Source organism: Delphinapterus leucas, chromosome X (assembly GCF_059928025.1).
Source record: "Delphinapterus leucas isolate spDelLeu-1000000601 "Yukka" chromosome X, BTC_Dleu_Yukka2, whole genome shotgun sequence".
NCBI lineage: Eukaryota > Metazoa > Chordata > Mammalia > Artiodactyla > Monodontidae > Delphinapterus > Delphinapterus leucas.
Window position 1 is genome coordinate 21,763,088 of NC_143150.1, and position 21,652 is coordinate 21,784,739.

Below are 21,652 nucleotides of genomic sequence, written 5' to 3' on the forward strand. Positions count from 1 at the left end.
TATGAATGGAACAATAGTTTGTTCTCAGATGAACGGGACTGCTGTAGTGGAGTTTCCTGATATTCTCTACGTAGTTAGGTTCTCAAAAAGGGACTCCTTTCCCTCTTTCTGCTTAAATGATTGTTAGCTCAGGGGAGGGAGGTTTTGTCTGAAGCTGGGGGCATTGTGGTGCATGGTTCCATTTTGTCCATTTTGAATCCCCACTGTCACATTCTGTAGTGACTTGGAGTGTGGTTAGTGAAGGGCTCAGTAGGCTTGAAGCAGTTGGTAAACAGCATTTTTCTTCAGGGCCTGCTTATTTGCATTTTTATTTTCTGTTTTGTTTTTTCCCCTCAATACTCAGCACAACAAGGTCACAGCAGTATTCCTGATAATAAGATCTGGAATTAAAGAGTTCTGTTTTATTTGAGGCTGAGAGAAGTAGTTGTTTGTTTTGTCCTAACCACTTGGTAGATAGCTGTGCATTATGTGCCAATTTTCCCTGCTGTCTAAGCTCTGACCTTGTTGCAGGTTAGACGTATTCAGAAGCTTCATTGCTCTTGTGACTTAAAGGAGTTACTTAATGCTTTTTTTTTTTGTATTTTTTTTTTTAAACATCTTTATTGGGGTATAATTGCTTTACAATTGTGTGTTAGTTTCTGCTTTATAACAAAGTGAATCAGTTATACATATACATATGTTCCCATATGTCTTCCCTCTTGCGTCTCCCTCCCTCCCACTCTCCCTATCCCACCCCTCCAGGCTGTCACAAAGCACCGAGCTAATATCCCTGTGCCTTGCGGCTGCTTCCCCCTAGCTATCTACCTTACTACGTTTGTTAGTGTGTATATGTCCATGACTCTCTCTCACCCTGTCAAAGCTCACCCTTCCCCCTCCCCATATCCTCAAGTCCGTTCTCCAGTAGGTCTGCGTCTTTATTCCTGTCTTACCCCTAGGTTCTTCATGACATTTTTTTTCCCCTTAAATTCCATATATATGCGTTAGCATACGGTATTTGTCTTTTTCTTTCTGACTTACTTCACTCTGTATGACAGACTCTAGGTCTATCCACCTCATTACAAATAGCTCAATTTCGTTTCTTTTTATGGCTGAGTAATATTCCATTGTATATATGTGCCACATCTTCTTTATCCATTCATCCGATGATGGGCGCTTAGGTTGTTTCCATCTCCGGGCTATTGTAAATAACTTAATGCTTTTAATCACTTGCTCACTAAAACCCTTCCATTGGAAGAAGGTGACTGAATTGATATTTCAATTGCAGAAGTTTAAAAATCCGGAGTATCCAAAAGTCCCATTGAGTCTAAGACATGGAGTGAAAGAGTTTTGCCATATTAGAAGCTGAAGAAAGCTGTAGGACATTCTAATATATATCTTCAATAAAAATTCTTTGGGGGGGGATATAAACATTTGACAAATGCAGGAAGTTCTATGATCTTTGTGAGTTTCCGTAATGTGTCATTGTGGGCCACCTGTTTTGCTGTGGTAGAATTAAAATACAGTGAGCTGATTTCAGGTTACTACTTTTATTTTGTGTGTTGTCACATTTAATTCAGTATTCCATATTTCTATGAAATGCTTGCTGAAGCTCCTAAGAAACAAGGCCCCCCCAAAAGTTTTTCACTTTTCCATGGAACATAGCTCTTAATCACAAATTCCTTACTATCTGACTAGAAATCCAAATAATAATTGAGCTGTTTCCTTGAAAGATAACTTCTTGTATATTAAGTGTTACTGGGGGTCATCAGTAATATATACAGTATGAGTACTTGAGATACCATCTAGGTATCTGTTTAGTACCATTGGCCTATAATTCGTCTACTTAATTCTTTTATAGCACTTTGAAATCACTCTAGGAAGCTAAATGCCGATAAAACCTCATGAGGTAAAAAATGAATACCTTTTAAAAATAATAAATATTAAGAAGGAGATTATTTGTAGGAAGAGATACAGGAATTTAGGAATTACAAGTCATTTCTAATTCTAAAAATTTTAGCAGTTGTTTATTTGAGTAATTTTTAGAACTAAAATTGTAAATGTGGGCTTCCCTGGTGGCGCAGTGGCTGAGAGTCCGCCTGCCGATGCAGGGGACACGGGTTTGTGCCCTGGTCCGGGAAGATCCCACGTGCCGCGGAGCGGCTGGGCCCATGAGCCATGGCCGCTGAGCCTGCGCGTCTGGAGCCTGTGCTCCACAACGGGAGGGGCCACAGCAGTGAGAGGCCCGCGTACCGCAAAAAAATTTAAAAAAATTAAAAGAAAAATAAAATTGTAAATGTAACATTGATGAAGTCATTCTAAAGTTTTGCTGTATTAAAAATATGGGCAGTCGATCCTAAATCTAATGGTATGGTATAATATTCTGATTTTGCCTTTATTAAAGTTCAGGTGGAAAATTTTTAGTATTGAAGATATCTACATAGGAATAAAAAGTTCATTTTGTGTGGGTATATTATCCATTTTCTGTCATAAAATTAGATGTTTGTGAAATATTTTGTTAAAGTATGGTTTGTCAGGTATGGAAAGTTTGAAGCATTTTGGTAGAGAAATATCTTAAGATTAAAGAGGTTTTCCTCAATGAAAGTTAAAATTTATGGCCAAAGTAATTTCACCAGCAACTGAAGGGGTCTGTTAAACTTTTAAAGCTATGTCTGTAATTTTTTTCAACATTTTATTATGAAAAATTTCCAAACAGAAAAATGTCAAAATAATTATACAGTGAACACCCATATACACACCACATATATTTTCCAATTTACATTTTACTGTATTTGCTTTATCACTTATTTGTCCATCTCTCCAGCTTTCTATCAAATGGATATCCTTCTTATTTCTTTATGCATTTCAAAGTTGCAGACATAAGTATATTTCACCCAGAAACACTTCAACATGTATATCATTAGCCAGAGTTCAATATTTATTTGATTCTTTTTAAGATAAAAGTTATATACATTGAAATATATAAATCTTGCATGCCATTTGATGAATTTTGACAAATGCATACGCCTATATGACTGAAGCCCCTATAAAAATATAGAAAGTGCCCCTTCCCAGTCAATCCTCATATTCATTCCCCAGACACAACCACTGTTCTGATATTATTTTCATCTATAGATTAGTTTTTTTGTTCTAGAGTTTCACATAAATGGAATCATATATTATGTGTAAGGCTTCTTTCACTTAGCATAGTGTTTTTGAGATTCATCTATGTTGTCCCATTATCAATGGTGCATTCCTTTTTATTGCCGAGTACTATTCCATTGTAAGGATATACCACAGTTTGCTTATCCAGTCTCTTGTTGATGGACATCTGGACTGCTTTCTGGGTTTTGGCTCTTGTGAGTAAAGCTGCTATAAACATTCTCCTAAAAGTCTTTGTATAGATATGTTAGGAATGGAATTGCTGGTGTGCCTGTGATTTAAAAGTGGAATTTAGCTATTGAAAAAAGTGATTTTTAAATCATGCATATCACTGGACTACATTTCATTTTTAATTTACACCTTCTTTTCCATTTCCATTTGCTACCATCCTAGGCCAGGTGATCATACGTCATTTCTAGATTACAACAGTTTAGCTGGTTCTCTTGCCTCTAGTTGCTTCCTCACTTCAATCCATCCAGCACAAGGCTTGCAGGTGAAAACAGTACTCCTTTGTTGAAAGATCTCCAATGGCTTGCTGTTGCCTACTGTGTAGTTTCAGAAGGCCCTCTAATTCTGTTTCCCCCTGGCCTTGTTTCTTATCCCGTCTCAACATAAACCTTATATATGCTCCTTCCTGTTTTTGCCTTTACCGTTTTTGCTTTACTGCTCCAGCCTAGAATATTCGTTCTCTCTTCTCCATCTCCCCAAATTCTTATAGTTCTTAGAGTATAGCTCAGAATTCCGCAACTAGGTTGTGAGCTCCTTGTGGGCAAGGACCATGTCCACTATTTTTTATATTCCAGTGAACACCTATCATAGTGCTATGGACAAAATAGACATTTAGTCAATAATTACTAATTTGATTGTCTCGTACTGATGATTATGTACAAATGAATCTGTTTTTCAGTATGTCTTTTTAATGCCCAGTTAGTAGGTTTTATATTTAAACAACTATTGGATACAATAGTTTTAAAAATACTTATTTTTAAATTACAGTGCTATGGTTGAAACTCTATGAAATATGTATAACAATAAGAGAAATGTACTCTAGTATGTATTATAATCATGTTTTAGTAAAACCGTGACTATTTGATACCTCTAGAGGATGAGTCATTTATGATAGGTGTGCCTGCCAGACAGTGGAAGGCTTACTGCCAACCCTGCTCTTGCCATGTTTGATGGATGCTATAAAATGTACTATACATGTTATATACCTGCCCTCGTAAATCAACGTGCTGCATTGTCACTGCAGATGCACATAAAAATGATGTGAGGCTTTGCGCTGAGTGACTTAGTTTATCACTGCATACAATGAATGCTGCTTTATACTGCTGAACTGTATGGGTTGTCTAAGTTCATGGTGACACACTGAGGCCCCTGGGACTACAGTTTTGAGATACAAATGACTGGCTGACTGCTTGCTTACTTGTAGAGCTGAGCTTCTGTCCTCAGTCTTTTGAACTTGAGCTCTCTTCTTCTCAGTTGCCAGTGTATTGCAGCTCTGTATACTATGCAGAGCTGTATAGTATACACTATACCTTCTGTTGCTCACTGCTACTGTAGTTTTCTCCCCTTGACTGCAGGCCCCATCACAGCTGTTTGTGTGCTTTGCTTACCCCTTCCCTCTTATATATAGTCTCTATTTTTTTTTTGCTTCTTCATTATCCTGTCACTCTTTCAGTCTTTGCATTTTATGTGAAGATGCTGTCTCTTTCCATATCCTGGAAGGCAATAAAAGTACTCCTTTCTTTTTGCATGTTGAACTGATTAGAGCATTGGATGCAGTCTTCAGGTGAATTGCCACTTCTCTACCCTGGTCTGTATTGCCAGGTGAATATGGGCTCTTTTTGTACTACCCAACTTTTTGTTTCTGGGCTTGAGATTTTATTGTATAATGTTGGTGTTGGGGATAATGATATTATTATTACCATGTATTACAATATCATAAGGATTTTTTTGTTCCACAGTGTAATTAAGTCTAGAATATAATGTAGCATTTAGCTGTAACTGGTTTTTAACTGTAAAATACCACATGGCACATTTAAGAACAGTTTTACTTTGGTAATATCATGGTAGTAGAAATGTGGAGAGGGTCATGTGTCATTCTGGTGTGACTTTATTTTGTTTACTGCTGAAATAACTCTAAATATTGATATAAGTATGTATACCCTTAATTAATTTTTCTCAACAGTTTACTCATAACACACCTCTTGATTCTTAGGTCCCAAGGAATCCTGATATCCCAAATCCAGCTGTGGCTCAAAGAGAGGAGCAAAAAAAGATTGATGGAGCTGAACCTCTTACACCAGAAGAGACTGAAGAAAAGGAAAAACTTCTCACACAAGTAACATATTTTAAGTGATTGAAATACTTCTAGCCAACGAATAGAAAAAAAGATATTATAAATTACACTTACTTTTTATTGTATGGGCCTGGTACCCTGATTGGACACACCAACACAACTCAGGGCTATTTTGTAAACATACATTTAGACCAAATATCCCTATTTTTTTAAATTCCTTTTATAGAATACACTCTTTTAGAAATACTAAAAAATGTATAAATGCAAAATATAGGTGTCAATTATAAGAAATAAGACATGCATTTTGTCAATTATAATAAAGTCAGTTAATCCACATATGAATCCTGATAGACAGTAATTACTAGCATATTCTTGAAAATTTAAATTTATTTTATTGATTGTGAACTGTCCTCTGAAATTATACTCTACTAATCTTTTATTTATGGAATGATTTCATAATTCTCAAAATGCCTTATATTCTTTCTTGAAAAGAACTTTAATACAATGATGAGAAATTTCTGAAACTATAAAAGGTGCTCATTGTATAGTTAAAAGCTAATAGTTAATAAGTAGGGAACATTTCGATTTGAACAACATATTAATGCTTTCTGGTCATTGTTGCTTTAATGAGTTTTACGAGTGTCATACTTCCAAAATAATCTGTAGAAGATAAAAAGAATTACAGTGCAAAAGATCCTTGGAAAATAATAAAGAAACGTGTACTGTATGATACCACCTTAGTATAGAAAGTAGCCAGCAAGATTTATTTATTCAACAAATTCTTTTGAACAATATGCAAAGCACAGTGCTAGGAAATTTTCCACATTAATTATTGAAAGATAGTTTTTATATTTATATCTTATTTATTATATAGGTCTTTGTTATAACATGTAATTTTATTGAATGAAGTTTTACAAATTACATTCATAATTTTTGGGCCAAATGCCTGGAAGTCATAAAGTTTTAGCTTGAAAATGTAATTGCAACTGGTTGAATATTAGGACTTACCACAGAATAAAGTAAAACATTTAAATATTCATGATTTTTTTTCAAAATTTATTTCCTGAACACAAAAATAAAGTTATGGTCTTAGAATGTTACTTGGCTTGCAGTATATTGTGAATGTACAATATATTGTGAATATACAGTCTCAACTGAGAAATTGCTTTAGTTTGTAATTAGAAACAAAATCAATTTTTTGCCCCTCCTAGTACTTGAAGTCATCTTTAATCACCTTTCTCTACTGCCCTAAATAATTAATCTTTTAAAAAATCATGGGAGTACAAAGGAACAAAATGTGGGGTAATCGAAAATCTTTATCAACTAACACCTAGGGATAGAGTTTTGCTCTGTCAAGGGTATCACATTTATGTGGGTTGGGACTTGAGGAGTGGAAGACAAAAATTTGATCTTGTGACTTCAAATAAATACCAAAGAGACTTAAAACACTGATTGGTCGAACTGTTCTATCTTTTAGGAAAGAAATTGAGCAGGCCCAATAACATTCTGTTTATCGAATCCTATTTTTGAATATAATTTTGAACAGAAATTATTTGTTCACAGTAGTTTGGAATGATGTAAAGAGCTACAAAAATTTTTCTTCAGTCTTTTTTTTTCCTTCATGTATTTTTTTGATTTAATGCATACACATTTTTTCTTAATTTACATGGGAATAAGTCTGTGAAAAAAATGAAGTACTGGAATATCCAGGACTTCAGCATTTATATTAGTATTTTAATTTTAATGCATTTGTATTTTAATGTAGTAGGCATCTATAAAATACGGAGTTAAAAACTACACAATATCTTGGAGCTATAAATCGTTTTTAGTACTTGGAGGGAAGTATATTCTCTTCATGATAGAAAAGCAGTTATTAGTAACACTAACCCAACTTTTGATTCCAACATAAAAAACCTGGGATTTTATAAGAAGGAAAATTTTAAGCCTTTTGAACTGTTTTTAATGTATCATTGTATAGAACTGAATAGAACAATGTTTGGATTGGTTGATTTAACCTCTATTGATGATGCTTAATTTTTTGTTCACAGGGATTCACAAACTGGACTAAGCGAGATTTTAATCAGTTTATTAAAGCTAATGAGAAGTATGGAAGAGATGACATTGATAATATAGCTCGAGAGGTGGAGGGTAAATCTCCTGAGGAGGTCATGGAGTATTCAGGTTTGTATACAACTACAAAAATGGTGTTTAATTGTAACCTTATGCATTTCTTTAGTGTCAATTTAATTTTACCTTTGTTCAGAGACCTTTAGACTTTTATGAATAAACTGTAAGTGAAAGTATAAAATATAATTGTATTTCTATGAAAAGATTATAAGATTTATCAAAACAAATTGCTGTGGTCCCTACTAGTTAGCTAATAGAGCCAAGTATAGCACTGATAAAACAAGGGTAGCTATTGGATGAGCACTGGCAAAATGCCTACTTTCCCACGTCTGGAATTTGATCATCTTCTGGGCAAGTCAAGTCTAAGGCTTCAGTTTCAGCGGATGGAATTAGTGTCTTTCTAGGTTGTTCTTGAAGTAGAGAATTCCTATAAGGTCCTTTTAGATCCTCAAACACTCTCAGGGTTCTAGTTTGCTCCAGGCAAGTTATGTGTGGATTCTGCTAACTCCAGGCAAGCTGGAGTAGATCTGAAAAGACTGCTTGAATAAACCTGTTGATTGGTCCTAGAATCAGTTCCTTCTCTTACTTAGCTGTGTCTTTGGTCTTGACCAGAACTAGATTAGGTGCTGAAGCATATGGAGTTAATATTGATTTCCGTGTCACAGTGCATCCAACCTCAGGCTTCTGAAAAGAAATCTTATTAAAATAGGTAAATATGTCTAGTAAATTTTCTTTATGTAGAAGAACATAGGAAGTTTCTAAAATCCAATTAGACTGAGCTCTCAAATTTAGTCTGAATATCAGCTGTATAGAATCTAGGGCATTTTTTCCCCCATAGAAACAATGTTACAAAGTAGGTTTAGGTTTCTGAGCTAGCCTCTCAAAGCCTATTTAGCCTAACAACTGAAATTCTGCATTTTTGCCATGAAAAATAGTAGGGAGGAAACATTGAAATACTACTAAATAGACCAAAGATTAATATAGATTAGGCACAATTTTTAATTTATTTATAGTGCTAATGCTTGAATAAATCCATGTTTAATTAGAGAACACTTTTTTTTCTTTTGGAAATCTGAAAGGGTCTTCTGGTGATTGCCAGGGACTTGAGAGATGGATTATGTTTGAGTTTTTATTTCGTGTAGTATAACATCAAGTCTATGAACATCCTTTACTTTGATAACAGTATAACATTACTACTACCCTTAAAATTTATCACATAAGTTTAGGACATTTGGGGGCTTAAAGAGGGGAAAAATAGAGGAGAGAGAGAAATTTTAGCAGCAAGAGTTGAATGAAAGGAGTATAAAAGGATATGTGCAGAGAGATTTTCTGAAGTAGAATTTTCTTCAAAAGTTAGGAAGGGGGATAGCATCAGTGTGTATGAAATTGCAAGAAAAAAATGATTTAAAAAGATATCACGTCGGGACTTCCATGGTGGTCCAGTGGCTAAGACTCCGTGCTCTCAGTGCAGGGGGCCTGGGTTCGATCCCTGGTCAGGGAGCTAGATCCCACGTGCCGCAACTAAGACCTGGCGCAGCCAAATGAATAAATAAATATTTTTAAAAAGAGCTTATTTAAAAAAAATACCATGTCAGATGTTCCCTCAAATTGACAGCAAGCCAGGTAGCATGACTAGCTCAGGGCAGCTTAATTGGGACCAAGTCAGAGGATGGGGAGATTTGAATGAATTTATGTAGTTGGTTGCAATAAAAGATGCAATGTGTACAGTTGGCTGTTTGTGGTATCTTATACATAGTAGGCGTTTAAATTGTGTTGAATGAATAAGTGAGAGAATGAATAAATGAATACAGGTGCTTATAAAAATCAGAGTACTGACATTCCTTTCTTGATAGACTCTAAAAATGAAAAAATTTGAGAATGTAGAATATGCCATTAGAGGGCCTCTCACTGAAGTCATAAGATGTGACGTTAATGCAGCCAGATCATTTAGCTCATTTATAAAATTTGGGTGACTTGGCTTTCCTTTTTTTTTTTTTTTTTAAAGAGAAAAGGCTATTCCAAGTAAGTTTAAAAAACAAGCTATATGTCACTGGAAATACTGTAAGAATAGTGAGTGGTTCCAAAAGCGAAGTAACAGTTTCAGTAGAAATTGCTGCTTTACAGGAAGTTTGATTGACCTGTTGATAATAGTTTCGTTTTTATTTTTGCTTGCTAGGAAACTATGTTCTCTAAGTTTATATGACCACCCTGTCTTCTGTTTCACTTTATGTGTTTGGTGCCTTCTATATAATGTTTGAATAAAAGCATAGCTTAAATCAGTATCTGTAGTAATATCTTTTGAAATTCTGGTCATCTGGGATGGATAATTAAAAACTTCGTAATATTTCATGAAAGGAAAATCACTAACCTAAAACCTCCTTGTTGAGGTCTTACTTTTAAATGGAAGGAGGTATTTAATACCGCTCATTTATTACACCTTAGGAGTATTTAATAATTGAACGCATATATACAGATGAATTTGAATCTTAATTATAAACAGTGTAAGTTCACTGTATCCTTTCCTGCTAATTCTTCATTCTACAGTTCCTTGGATTCACTTACTTAAGATGATAGAATTGTAAAGTAATAACTCTGTTTTTCAGCTGTATTTTGGGAACGTTGCAATGAATTACAGGACATTGAGAAAATTATGGCTCAAATTGAACGTGGAGAAGCAAGAATTCAACGAAGGATCAGTATCAAGAAAGCCCTGGATGCCAAAGTAGTATATTTCATAATTGTCAAATTACCAATAGATTGTTTTAATTGATTAAATGGTGATTAGCTTTGACTTATTATTATGGCACATTTAGTCAAAAGCACTATTTTGTTTAAATCTACAGATTGCAAGATACAAGGCTCCATTTCATCAGTTACGTATTCAGTATGGAACCAGCAAAGGAAAGAACTATACTGAGGAAGAAGATAGATTCTTGATTTGTATGTTACACAAAATGGGCTTTGATAGAGAAAACGTGTATGAAGAATTAAGACAGTGTGTTCGGAATGCTCCTCAGTTTAGATTTGACTGGTTTATCAAGTCTAGAACTGCCATGGTACGTATTCCTTTCTTACTTATTTCCTCCAACTTTTTCTTTTGAAAAATTTCAAATATCATACATCCTTTACTTAGATTCTCTAATTCTTAACATTTTGCCACGCTGGCTTTCTCCTCTCACTAGTATATGTGTGTATATACTTATACATACATACATGGCATCTATCTATACATATAGAATCTATATATTGTATTCAGAAATACAGATCTGTGTTTTATATTCGTTAATCTATATACAGATCTATATTTCTGAACCATTTGAAAGTAAGTCACAGACATCATGAGTGTTCACCTCTAAATACTTCAGCATTTATCTCCTAAATATAAAAATAATAATTTCCTACATGAGCACAGTACCATCATCCTACCTGAAAATGTTAACGTTGATTCAGTAATGTCATCTAGTATACAGTCCATGTACAAAATTTTCCAGTTGTCCCGAAAGTGTCTCTCATAGCTGTTTTTTTAAATTGATGAGCCAGTCAGGGTTCACATATTGCATTTGGTTGAGTCTCTTTAGTCTCTTCAGTCTACAACTTTTTGTTTTTCATGACAATGACTTTTTTAAGGTACCCAGACTCATTTTGTAGAATGCCCAACACGTATCTCATTGTTTGCTCACTGTTAGATTTAGGTTAAGCATTTTCGGCAGGAATGCTGCCTAAGTGATGTGTATTTCTCATTGCATCACATCAGGCGGCTCATTATGTCAGGTTGTCACATTCTTGGTGATGCTGAGTTTGATTACTTGGTTAATATGGTGACCATCAGAGCTCTTCACTTTAAAGGTAGTTTCCCCTTTGTCATGAGGCAGGTGATACTTGAGACTGTGTGAATAACTTAAGGATTTATTTTTAATGAGAAGGAATTGTTGCCTAAGTAGAGTTTTTTGTTTGTTTGTTTGTTTTTTTGCGGTACGCGGGCCTCTCACTGTTGGGGCCTCTCCCGTTGCGGAGCACAGGCTCCGGACGCGCAGGCCCAGCGGCCATGGCCCACGGGCCCAGCCGCTCTGCGGCATGCGGGATCCTCCCGGACCGGGGCACGAACCCATGTCCCCCGCATCGGCAGGCGGACTCTCAACCACTGCGCCACCAGGGAAGCCCTAAGTAGAGTTTTTATAAGAATATTATGAGACAGAATAATTAAGAAGAGATTTTGTTTTAGCTTCATGCAATTTACTGTTACTTTCTAACATGAATTGTGTTCCTGTTAAATCCTAGTGCTGCTTAGCAGTGTTCTTGCTGATATTGAAATAAATGCCACATGTTTTTAATGTTGGCATCGTCAGTCTTTTGTTAGCCGAGGTAATTAAGACAAAAGTAGATTCATACAGCCTAAACATTAAAAGTAACCGGAAACTAACAATCTAAACAGTGAGCATTTTTCTTTAGTTTCTGTCTATCGTAAATGTTTTCTTGGCCGAAAGTTCATAGGGGTGTGAAGCAATGCTGAACATTTTGTTTGACCCATTTTATATTTTCAGTTCAAGTTGAAAAAAGAAAATAAAAATCTGAGTTGCTATATTGAAGATGCTAATTTTGGTGGATGCTTTATAAGATCAGATATTTCTTAAAATTTTAACACAAATTTAGAGGGTTCCTGGATTGTTATTAGAATGTGTCTCTCAAGTTTATGGAATACATAGTGCTGGGAGAGGTAGCAAATACTTTGGATCAAGCCAGAATCCAAAAGGAACTAGAGAAATTGGAATGATGGATTGATTGAATCTCCCTTGCAGCATGACAACTGTAGGGATGAATGTAAAGTGCTATACTTGTACAAAAGAATAGGAAGAGGTGTATATGTTAATAAGATACAGTAGGAAGAATTGAGAAAAGAATAAAAAAGATAGGAATTAATCTGTAGCATGAAGGGCTGAGGTTGGATGTAGGGAAGAGTTGTTTGACAGGGTTCTTTGGATGGTTGAAATAGATTACTGAAGAACAGTGTTAATAGCTTTCTGTTAGCTTTGAAAATGAGATTCTATTTTGACAGTCTGAAGACTTTGGCAGTGAGCTAGTTGGCCTTTTAAGGTGCCTTCTAGCTCGGTGCATCTATGACCATGTTTAGCAGAGAACTCCTTTCAAAAGCCATGCATTTAAAACTTTTAGCCATTTGGGGTTTTATGCGTGTAATGATCTAATTTAGAGCGGCATCAGCAGCTTGTAAAAGACAAATGCCCACCTGCATTTGTTGATGAATCATGTTTTCGATCATACATGCCCTTTTATGTGATGGAACATTTGCTGAATTTTGAGTATTATTTCAGTGATAGTTTACTAATTTTTTAAAAGGTTGAGTTTAATGCTGTTTTCAGTTTCTGGAAACATTAAACTAAAGCAGTCGGATGAAACAGATTCAAAAGAGCAAGGAAAATCTTATATTATTTGTAATACGAACATGACTGTAGAACCACATACATAACCTTATGTCATTTTCCGTGAAGAAACCCAGTGTATTATTAACAACCACTAGATGTCTCTGAACTCCCTTGTAAAGAATCTTTTCTTCCATCTTTCAACAAAACATTTATCTCTTTCTTTACCAAGAGGTTTAAATATCTAATGTATGTTTTCCAAAGAGTGGATATTAACTACATACGTGATTGAAAAATGAAACTTTTATTTTGTCTGTTAAAAATGAAGACAATTCTGTCCTTAATTATGTTCTGGAAGGTGGAATTTATGATTTGTAAAGAATCTTTAAAAACATATAGTAGTTTCTTTCATATTAAATATTTTAGTCCAGAGTTTTTGTTAACTTTTCTACTATATTATTTCCCTCCTAGTTAATGGATAATTTTTGCTTATATTTCTGGATTTAGAATATAAGTAATATATTTTAAAATATGCATGAATATATTTAGATCATCTTTTTGGAATGTTTCATGATAATAAAAATCATTAGGGAATTAAAGAAATGGATTACTATTATTTCTAGATGATCTCTTTTCCCCTCATTTTAAATAATTGATCTTGTATAGTGAATCACATTCACAATCTAGGAAGTGAAACTTCCCCCTTGAAAGAGGCATTTGCGATTTCCAAAATTAAAATAATTTGCTTCATTGAAAAACCCCATCTTAGAAATAGCAGGGGATGTAATTTGATTCATTATATGAGTGTATCACTGTGTTCAAATTAAAATTTTATTAATGATTAAACTTTAAACTTAGCTTACTAAAGAAGCTATCTTTCAAAACATAATCTTGCTTAAAGATGACTCTTTCCCAGTGACACCAATAAATAGTGTGAAATACTTAGGGGAAAAAAAAGAAACCTTGGTAGTTATATTTTATTCAGAGATCTCAAAGTACTGAATTCATGGCTTCTGACTCAACAGTCTTAAAGTACTTAAAGGCATGAACCTCCACTTCTAAATATGCCGCATTTTGAAAGCCTTCAGCTAAAGGTTGAAAATTTCTTTGAGGCTCTTCTCCATTTAAAAATGCTGGCTATACAAAAGAGAAAATGAGTTTTAGTTCTGTTTCTCTGTGCTAAAAAGACTGTGATTTCTTTCTCTGAGAACTTGTGTGGTCTTTAAGTAAGTAATCAGTCTCTATTGAACTACATAAACAAGTAGGAAGGATATGATCAATTTAGATTTTTAAGCTCAGAGTACATGAATTGCCCTACCATGTCCTTCTAAGAAAAAAGTGTATTATATAATGAGGTCTTAGTCTTAGGACATTTAAAAACTATCAGAATTAAAAGGACCTTTGCCAGATGACTGTAAGAGGAAAAGATAATACTTTGTATTTATATACTACCTTTTATATATAAGGTTGCCAATCCCTTTACCAACATTAGCTCATTAATTCCTTTTAGGGAATGAATGTCAGGGCATTATCTCTGTTCATTTAGTGACAGACTAACGTGACTGGGAGATTTGAAAAGAATCTGAGAATTCTAAAATATCTAGCACATTAGTTTACTGGAAAGGACATATTGAAAGTATCCAAAGTTTAATCAGTAATTCTTTGGACCTGCTTAGGTTCTTTTAAGTACTTAAAGGAGAAAAAGCAGAATTTGGCTCTCTGAAATAAAGAACATTTCTTGATATAGCCACTATGCTTCCTCCGCAGGGTTGCTTTGACTCTTAATTTTAGTTTAAAAATATTCTTACTTTTTAGCCTCTAGGAAGCTTTTTTCTTTCCTCTCCTGGCCTCGCAAGAAGCTCCGTGTGCATAGCCCGTGGCCATGGACTCTAGAGTTGAATCAGAGTATTAGTAATTAGTTATTACAATTACCCTGCCTTTTGTAGTAGTTTAAATGAATTTTGGGGGTACTATCTCAGAGAGAGAATCACACACTGTTGTATACAATGTAATAAAAATTTCATGTTATTGCTGTTTGTTTTCAAATCACAGCTTTATTATTAATTAAAGTGTTCCTTATTTAAAATTAAGAACATGACATTCCTCATCAGAATTGTAGGAGAAAAAATACTATTTAGAAAATATTGCTATAGCTCTTTATTAGCTTGCTTCCCTTTTTATAGGTTTATCATTGATAGTAAATGTTAACTAAATTATTAGTTCAGCACACGATATTTGATAAATTATCTGTCCAGTCAGAGAAGGATTTTCTTTCTAGATACTTTAGAAAAACAAAAGTCAAATTAAAAACTTTCCAAACTGTTTTATAGTCACAATAACACTTTTGTTTGTTGCTCATGCAGCACAGCCTAGGAAATTTTATGAAGAAGGCCACTCATGATTTTTAATTTTGTGTATTAGTGCTTAATTGTGTGATAACAGCTAAAATTGATTTCTTAGAGCATTACATTCTTAATGAAATGTGAGGATATGAATTAATACATTATTCACAAAATTGGTAAAATGTAAAATTAATGATGGGTTCTTCTTGACTGTAGAATTATGAAAATATTAAAATATATTTATGCTTATAGGGATACATTGTTTCCTAATGTGCTTGAAAGACTAAAATGTCCCTTTCAGCCTTAATTTTCAGAAAGGTCCTGTATAGAGGTATGTACAGAAGGGGTTGTGTTTAACTTTGCCTTGAGGGTTAGGTCAGAGGAATGGCTTCATAGAAGAGGTCCTTCTTGGAACTGAGTCTTGAATGACCAGGAAGGAGTTGGCCCTGGGACTGTGGAAACAGCATGTGCAAAGGTAGAAACAAGCACAGCACATTAAGAAACTGCAAGTAGGTTGTGCTGGAGTGTGAGTAGGGAAGTTCTGGAAGATGAGGAAGGAGCTGGCAGCGAAATTACGAAGAGCCCTGTCCTTGGTATTGAACTTTGGTCATTATTCTATAGGAAATGGGGAGTCATTGAAAGATTTTAACAGGGCAGTGACATGGTCAGATTTACATTTTAGAAATACTGTTCTGTGGAAATGGGCAAATGTCTACCTCAACTACCATATAGGCTGACGATTCCCCAATTTATATCTCTGTCTTTTCTCTGTTCCTCCTCTTTTTTTACTTCCCTTGGCTATTATAGCACCATCTGCCCCAGAGTGATTTTTTACTACTGCTCTCTTAGCTATCAGGTGCAAATGGTTACACCTAAAAGTACCAGCATAACCCTTGCACAAAGTAGGCATTCAGTGAATAAATGAGCATGGAACTTTCGTACTTCAGTTTGCTTCTGTCTCATAGACCCCTACAGTTGGATCAGATTTGGATAGAATGTGAAGAAATGTAGCAACGGGTTTGAGTTCTTTTTTCTTTTCCTTTCCTTTCTTTTATTTTCATCTACCTTTTTCTAATGATAGACTTTACTTGGCTGTAATCCCTGCAGCTTTTGTTTGAGTAGCCGGTTGTAAATATCATGTGTTTTATTAGTAACTATAGTGGTTGATTTAAGACTGAGTTGTTCTGACAATCTGAAATACGATACATGCACTAACAGGAGTTTGTTTTATGTATTTATGTATTGTGAAGAGGTGATGTGACATTTTACAAATAGCGATGTTTAAGTAGCAGCAGTTAGGTAAGACTATCATAACATTTGATACTTGTTTAAGAAATATAGGATATATTTCTTAATTATTATTATTAGAATATATAACTCCCATCTAACTACCAGTGTGCGTGGGCCCTGAGATTTTAGTATAGAATGCCATTGCTTTTTGTTAGTATGATAGAGGTTCCAAAGTGACAAAGAACCTAGGAAATATACCACAGAATGTATAGTTGAGGGTATCAGTTCCCAAAGGTAAAGTATAGGGAGTTTATAAAAGAGCAAAGGAGAAACAAACACCCATTTTGTCTTACTAAGAACTGTAGAAGAAGATTCTGACTTTATAGAACCACCTACCAATTTAGATGTGCAGATGTGGAGTGCAATTTATTTATTTATTTTTTTGCTTTTGCTCATTCACCTGCTTTTGACTTTGAACCATAACGGGCAGCGACCTTCTGTCATTCAGACTTAGGCAGGCTTAGTGTCTAGGATTTTAGTACATAGGAAACGTAATGTGGAGTCTCTTTAATCTCTTTCAATAAGTCACTTCAAGTCTACTGATGCTTTCTGTGCCTTTTGAATTGATGCTTTGAAGCTGGGTATTGGGGCAGAGGATGTTTGAACTTGGTGCCTGGCGTGATTGATATTCACCACACAGTACAGGGCAGCGCCACTTACTGCAAACATCCCATTATTTATTAAATAAAGGTAGAGATACATATCCTAGTATTCAAAAGTTGAAACTTGGGTGACTTTGCATTGAATGGAATTATAAACTACTAAAAAGATACGGAAAACCAAGGCAGACAGTTTGTTTAAAGTCAATCTAAAGACTAGTTTAAAACAGGGCTTGGCAAACTGCAGCCCTTTACCTGTTTTTGTATGGCCTGCAAGCCAAGAATGATTTTTACATTTTCAAATGGTTGAAAGAAAATCAAAAGAAGACTGTCTTGTGACATGTGAAAATTATACAAAATTCAGATTTTAGCATCTGTAAAGTTTTATGGGAACCCAGCCACACGCATTCACTTATGCATCGTTTATGGCTGCTTTCATGCTGCAATGGCAGAGCTGAGCGGTCGTGACAGAGACCATGTGGTCTACAAAGCTGACAGTATTTACTGTTTGGCTCTTCACGGAAAGGATGTGCTGACCCGTGGTTTAAAAGAATGTGTAAGAAAGGTGGAAGGAAAGAAATAATATAACCAAGGGTAGACATAAGTGTTATACAGTCCTTCAAGAAAAGTGTTAAATGAAGGATGGGTAAAGGGGGAGGCTATTTGGCCTAAAAGAGGGATTGTCTGGCAGGTCTGGTGGTAATTGCAGTGATTGTGATGGAGCCATGAGAGCTGCCTTGTAATATTTGAAAGATTGTCATACAGAAGAGGGAATCAGCTTGTTCAATTTGACTACAAAATCAGCTTGTTCAATTTGCATAAGGGAACATTTTTAACTTGTCCGAAGGTGGGATAGACAGCTTTGGGAGGTAGTGAGTACCCCATCATTGGGAGAATTCAGACAAGCTGAATAGCTAATTAGTAAGGACCTAGTAGAAGGGATTCAGCATCAACCTGAATAATTTTTAAAGGTCCTTTCCAATCTTGAGAGTCAGTAATTTTATGAGCTCCCACTATTGAGACTCTGTATCAAGGGAAGATTTCGGAGTGCAAAATACACCTTTGATTACATGACGACTCCTGCTCAACAATCATCAGTGAGATCCTTTTGTCAACTGAATTAAGTAAAATTGCTTAGTTCTTTGTTTTTAGCTTCTAGGTTCTTTGTATTTTGACTCAAACTTAGTCTTATCTATCACTCTTACCCTGCACAGCATTTCCCAAGTTGGTTTCTACCAAACATTGTTCCAGGATTTGCAAATACGGTAAGTCCCTTACATACGAACGAGTTCCATTCCGAGAGTGCGTTCGTAAGTCCAATTTCTTTGTTAGGTCCAACAAAGTTAGCCTAGGTACCCAACTAACACAATCGGCTATATAGTACTACTGTAATAGGTTTATAATACTTTTCACACAAATAATACATAAAAAATAGAAAAAATCAAACATTTTAATCTTACAGTAGAGTACCTTGAAAAGTACGGTAGTACAGTACAACAGCTGGCATACAGGGGCTGGCATCGAGTGAACAGGCAAGAAGAGTTACTGACTGTAGGAGGGAGAGGAGGTGGGAGATGGTAGAGCTGAAGGATCATCAGCAGTAGGAGATGGAGGGCAAGCTGCAAGATGGAACGCAAGTTCGCATCTTTGAAAGTTCTCGGTTTGTATGTAGGGGCCTTACTGTATACAATATGCAGAACAGGGTTCTGTGTTCAAATAAATTTGGGAAATGGCTGATACTGAATCCTGCCTGTGACACTTCCAATCTACGTTAGAATGCTAAAAGCTCTGAGAAGTCCTGCCATGAAGAAATATGTTTAACCTTTTAAAAATCTAGCACTTCCTGCGCATGTGTGAACACAAAGTACTTTTTTTTCCTTTGGCCACAGCTATTAACACTGCAGAACAGTTTCCCATTTGCCATTTTCCTACTCTCTTCTGTTGTCTTTATTGTTTTTGTATCTCCTCTCTTCCTCTTGTGTGCTATTTTTCTCCCTCCAATTTCATTCCTAAATCCAGCATGGGGAAATCGTGAGAGAAAGAGATAATTAGACTACAGAATTGTGGAAACAGTTTGAGAGCACATGAACCACTCCCTGTAATCCGAGGAAAATAGGAAGATTAAAAAGGTACAAGAATCTAGGGGGATATGTATGTGAAAGGCGAAATTACATGAGATAAAAGTGTTTGACATCATGAAATCTCTCATAGTCATTTCATAGTCACTTAGTTATTCAAAACATGAATCACTATTTTATTGGTAATCTGGCCTCCTTGTAATTTCTGGTGTTAGCTCGTGTTCTGTTTATGATACCATCTGTTTAGTTAGGCAGTCTTCAAGCATGTGAATAAAAGATGGGGTTGGTATCTTTAGAGAAAGTGGCATTACCTATGCTAGGAAGGTAACGTCCAGACTCACTCATTCCTTGGTGCCTTTCTCCAGAGAGTTAGATTATTTTTCTGTCTGTAGTTAGTGACAGGTTAAAAGGAATGAAGGTAATAAGAACTTATTATACAGTCGATTTATAATCATTTTGAAATATTCTACTTCACTGCATATGAGACTGTCTCAAAAGTGTTGGTTTTTTTCTGAATCACCCATTATGAACCATGAATATGTATCTAAAGATATCTGCAGTCACAGGCAACTATTACTTAGAATAATAATAGCCAGAGGGTATAGCTTAATGATTCAAGAATCAGCTTCACATAAAGACTCTATCTAGTCTCCCTAGAAACCAACAATCAAATCTCATCGGGGTCAACTTAGCCCTTTCCATAATAGATAAATTGAATAACATGCTGTTTAATTTGTATGTGTGTTACTGAATGAAGCTGTGGAGAGTGCTTGGTCTGCATATTAAAGATACCACTATTGTTTTGGTAAGTAAGGAAAATTCCAGTGTTATTTTTCCTAAATTATTTAACCTTGGGTAATTGAGGATGCACGAGAAACATGAATGTACCAGTGTTTTGTAAGGTTATTTTTAATAGTCAAACAATAATTTGTTAATGAAGAATTTTTTTCTGGCTAGAGTATCTTTGGTTTTCTGCCTTCTTCTGGGCTTGAATTTTACAGAGTAGAAAATGCTTGAATAGTTGATAATATTTCTGTATGCCATTTTTCTAGCTTTTATTTGGAAAGATAAAACTGTATTTAAAAAATTTGCCATTTCTTAAAAATGTTAGATTGCCTAAGGCCTAAATGTTCATTGCAGAAAATTTAGAAAATACATGCTAGTATAAAGAAGAAAATAAAAGTTACCATTGCTCCTACTTTCAGAAATAGCTGCTGTTAACCACTAGTAACACTGTATGTAGTTAGTACTCTCTCAGATATTTCTGCTGTGTATATACATATATAGTAAGTTGTGTATATATGTATATGGTAATTGACAAAGTACCCAAAATTTAGTTCCCAGTACTTCTCTACTAAAAATGGCACTGCTCTAAATATTCTTCTGTAAATCTTTGTATACGTCTCTTATTGCCTTACATTAAGCATCTGGGAGTGGAATTGTTCATTCAAAGAGTATGAAATTTTTAAGATGTATCATCGATATTCCCAAATTGCTCTCTAGAAAGATATTATTTTAGTCTGCTTGGGCTGCCATAACACAGTACTGTAGATGGGGTGGCTTAAACAAATTTCTCATGGCTTTGGAGACTGGAAGTCCAAGATCAGGGTGCCGGGAGGATTGGTTTCTGGTGAGGCCTTTCTCCCTAGCTTGTAGATGGGGTCGTCTTGCTGTGTCCTCACATGACCCTTTCTGTGTGAGTGGAGAGAGAGAGAGAGAGAAGAGGGATCTCTGGGTGTCTCTTCCTCTTGTAATACCAGACCTATCGGATTAGGGCCCCACCCTTATGACTTCATTTAACCTTAATTACCTCCATAAAGGCCCTCTCTCCAAACACAATCACACTGCGGGGATGTTAAGACTTCAACTTGCAGATTTTGTGGAGGGCACAATTTTTAACTTTGGCATCCCATCATCAATGAATGAGAGCTCCCATTTCATCTTATTGCCAACACCAGATACACACACCACACACACACACACACACACACACACACACTTGCATGAACGTGTCATTGCTAATTTAATAAATATATCATTGTTTTACTTTGCATTTCTTTGAAAAAATTTTAATATATGGACATTTTAATTTTTTATGAGTTTTTAAAAATATTTATTTTATTTATTTATTTTTATTAATTTTTTTGGCTGCATCGGGTCTTAGTCACGGCACACAGCATCTTCGTTGAGGCATGCAGGATCTTTTGTTATGGCACGCAGTCTCTTCGTTGCGGTGCTCGGGCTTCTATCTAGTTGCAGCATGCGGGTTTTCTCTCTCTTGTTGTGGTGCGTGGGCTCTGTAGTTTGCGGCACACAGGCTCTCTTGTTGAGGCGCGCAAGCTCAGTAGTTGTGGCACACGGGCTTAGTTGCCCCGCGGCATGTGGGATCTTAGTTCCCCCA

The 21,652-nt window shown here is 35.4% G+C and overlaps 1 protein-coding gene across 1 annotated transcript in view; it reads left to right on the forward strand.

Moving 5' to 3' along the window:
• Positions 1-21,652, forward strand: part of SMARCA1 (SNF2 related chromatin remodeling ATPase 1) — a 71,497-nt gene that overhangs the window by 44,908 nt on the left and 4,937 nt on the right. The window contains exons 20-23 of the mRNA XM_022561509.3: positions 5,360-5,482; positions 7,489-7,621; positions 10,171-10,289; positions 10,411-10,623. Of these exons, the coding sequence (XP_022417217.1) occupies positions 5,360-5,482; positions 7,489-7,621; positions 10,171-10,289; positions 10,411-10,623 (588 nt within the window). The remainder of the gene's footprint in view (positions 1-5,359; positions 5,483-7,488; positions 7,622-10,170; positions 10,290-10,410; positions 10,624-21,652) is intronic.